The 2,831-nt window shown below is 33.5% G+C and overlaps 1 protein-coding gene across 1 annotated transcript in view; it reads left to right on the top strand.

Annotated features, from left to right (window-relative positions):
- The window catches only part of SLCO4C1 (solute carrier organic anion transporter family, member 4C1), an 80,945-nt gene that overhangs the window by 32,753 nt on the left and 45,361 nt on the right, over nucleotides 1–2,831 (top strand). The window contains exon 5 of the mRNA XM_012641057.1: nucleotides 1,599–1,720. Within this exon, the coding sequence (XP_012496511.1) occupies nucleotides 1,599–1,720 (122 nt within the window). The remainder of the gene's footprint in view (nucleotides 1–1,598; nucleotides 1,721–2,831) is intronic.

Below are 2,831 nucleotides of genomic sequence, written 5' to 3' on the forward strand. Positions count from 1 at the left end.
TGATTGATTTTTTTGGGCCATTCAATTTATAATTCCATATATTGACTATTTTCTCAGATTTATTCATAGTACCATTATTAAAAATCAAAGAAAGGGACATGGTAATAGATGGTGAATATATCATCTGCTAAGCATGTTAGAACTAAAAAGAGTACAAGAAAAAAGTCATGAATGTACTTTAATGTATAAAGGATAAAAAAGGAAACCATTTGAAAGGAATAAAAAATGTTAAGAGATTTTAAATGAAGAGCTTAGATATGAGATTAGAGTAACATTGTCTCATTTTAATGTTTAGACTGGTTGGAACTTCCTAAGTGGTAATGAATCCTAGCTCTTAGGACAGCCTGATTACCTAGATATTTGTACAATTTTGTTGACAAAGGAACTGGCCTCTTATGTTATGGAATTTATATACTTGTGGAAGTGCGTGTCAATTAAAAAGTAAGCATTTTTTTGATAAAGAAGAAAGTGACAAAGCAAGTGCATTTACTGCTTTTTTTAGGTACAGCAAAAATTCAAGCTGGAAAAACTTCCCAGGCTCATCAGAATAAGAGTATTTCCTTGCAACATGCAGATGAGAATTTTGGAAAAAGTATTAAAGATTTTCCAGCTGCATTGAAGGTAAAATAAAACTGTTTTTTCTCTCTCTGTCTCTGACACATACACACACACACGCACACGCACACACACACACAGATCACAGGTACGTATATGTAGATGCGTGTATTTATTACATACATGCATAAATAACCCCACTTGCATAAATACACACACATAAACACAGACATATATACACACACACACACACAAATCTTTTCATAATACATTCTTGTTTACTTATTTGCTATAATTCTAGCTCTTATAAACTATTCTTCAGATTTAGTTTTATTGTCCTTTGAGCAAATGAAAATTATTCCAGATCAGAATGGTTGAAATAGGATGAGTTACCTTATTGGCAATATCAATATTCAGTGGTTTTTCATTAGCACTATAGCCATTATTCCATAACATTCCCCTTGTGTAATGGATTCATCAATTATCACTGAATTGTTAATATATGTTTGAGAGTGCCAAACTGATATTCTTCCCTTGTGAAAAAGGTGGTGGTTGGTGGTAACTTGGTTTGAAGCTAAGAAACAAGTGTTAGAGTCTATTCAGTTGTACTTAGCAGAAAGCATTCTTTCTATTTAGCATCATAAAAGCTTTGTGCATAATGGAGTTTATAATTTTACCTTGTCGAGATGTCAAATTATTTGCTTTTCATTACTTTTTTTCCTTCTTGTCAAATGAAAGCCTTAAAATGTTTTTACTTGTTCACTCAGCCCACCTTTCAACTCTCCCACCATTGCATGAACATTCTTGTGTTTTGCTGAGATTGTTCATAAGTTTTAATTCCAACTGCTATTATTTTCTTGTGATAACTCTCATTTATACCTGCTACCTATTTTCTGATTCATCACAATGGCTCCGTTAAAATTTTGGATGTTTTATAATACTGTACTATATGCACTTGAAGTATAAAGTATATGATTGTCATAACTGAGTTTTTAATTAATAAGGTAGAGTTGACTTTTACCTCCTGTTTTTATATCATTTAGCCCTGATGTCACTGAGGATGATCCACGATGGTTGGGAGCTTGGTGGATTGGATTTCTTATATGTTGGATCTTTGCTTGGTCTTTGATAATACCTTTTTCTTGCTTTCCAAAACATTTACCAGGTAAACTTGTTTTCTTTAAAGCAGGAGAGTTTTATTCTAATTCTAAGCCAAGTGTTGTTTTCTTTATAATTAATAAGAACCATAGATTCACCGTGTTTGTTTCATAGAATCTCAACTGTCTGCTTATGCAAACTTTTGAGTATCTATCTTCATTTTAGGAAATGTTGGGTAGCAATCTTAATATTCATGGATTTTCTATATTTCCAATTAATAATCAATAAAGCTGTGTGCATATTCATCTCCTTACTACTTGTTCAATTTATTTCTTAGGTTTTATCTGGAATCCTGCTTTATGTGTATGAAAGGTGCAGTATCTCTTTTTTTTGAGACAGGGTCTTGCTCTGTCTCCTGGGCTGGAGTGCAGTGACGTGAACATAGCTCACTGCAACCGCGAACTCCTGGGCTCAAGTGATCATCTTGCTTCAGCCTCCTGAGTAGCTAGGACTACAGGCACACGCTATGATGCCTGGCTAAGCTTTAAAAAAATTTTTGTGGAGTTGGGGTTTTTCTATGTTGCCTAGGCTGGTCTTAAACTTCTGGCCTCAAGCTATCCTCCTGCCTTGACCTCCCAAAGTACTGGGATTACAGGTGTGAGCCACTGTGCCTGGCCCACAATATCTTTTAAACTGTTAGTTTGTATTCAGTAGTCACTAATTTCAATCTGCCTTGAGTCATTCGTGTTAATTATTTATAGTTGAAAGTACAGATTGTTGTTTTCAATGATCACCAAAGTCATGCTGTAGTATACTCATTTTTTACTATATCACACTACTAGACACTCTGTCCAAAAAGAAAAGGTGAATAGAAAAGAATATCCATTTTTTTCTCTGTGAGATCTTTTTTCTGTATAATTGTCTAGTTAAAGTACGTATCTGTAGGAGTATTTTTCTCTAGGTTGAAGGCATTTAGTTGTTTCTATTGTTATTTGCAACAAGACAGATGATTAACTTTTGGAAATTGGCAAAAATTTCCAAATTTTTGGACAGACTAGAAGTAAGTGGACTCCATTTCTTTCTGATTGATTTTTTTGGGCCATTCAATTTATAATTCCATATATTGACTATTTTCTCAGATTTATTCATAGTACCATTATTAAAAATCAAAGAAAGGC

The sequence above is a fragment of the Propithecus coquereli genome, unplaced genomic scaffold (assembly GCF_000956105.1).
Source record: "Propithecus coquereli isolate 6110/MARCELLA unplaced genomic scaffold, Pcoq_1.0 Scaffold160, whole genome shotgun sequence".
NCBI classification, from domain to species: Eukaryota; Metazoa; Chordata; class Mammalia; order Primates; family Indriidae; genus Propithecus; species Propithecus coquereli.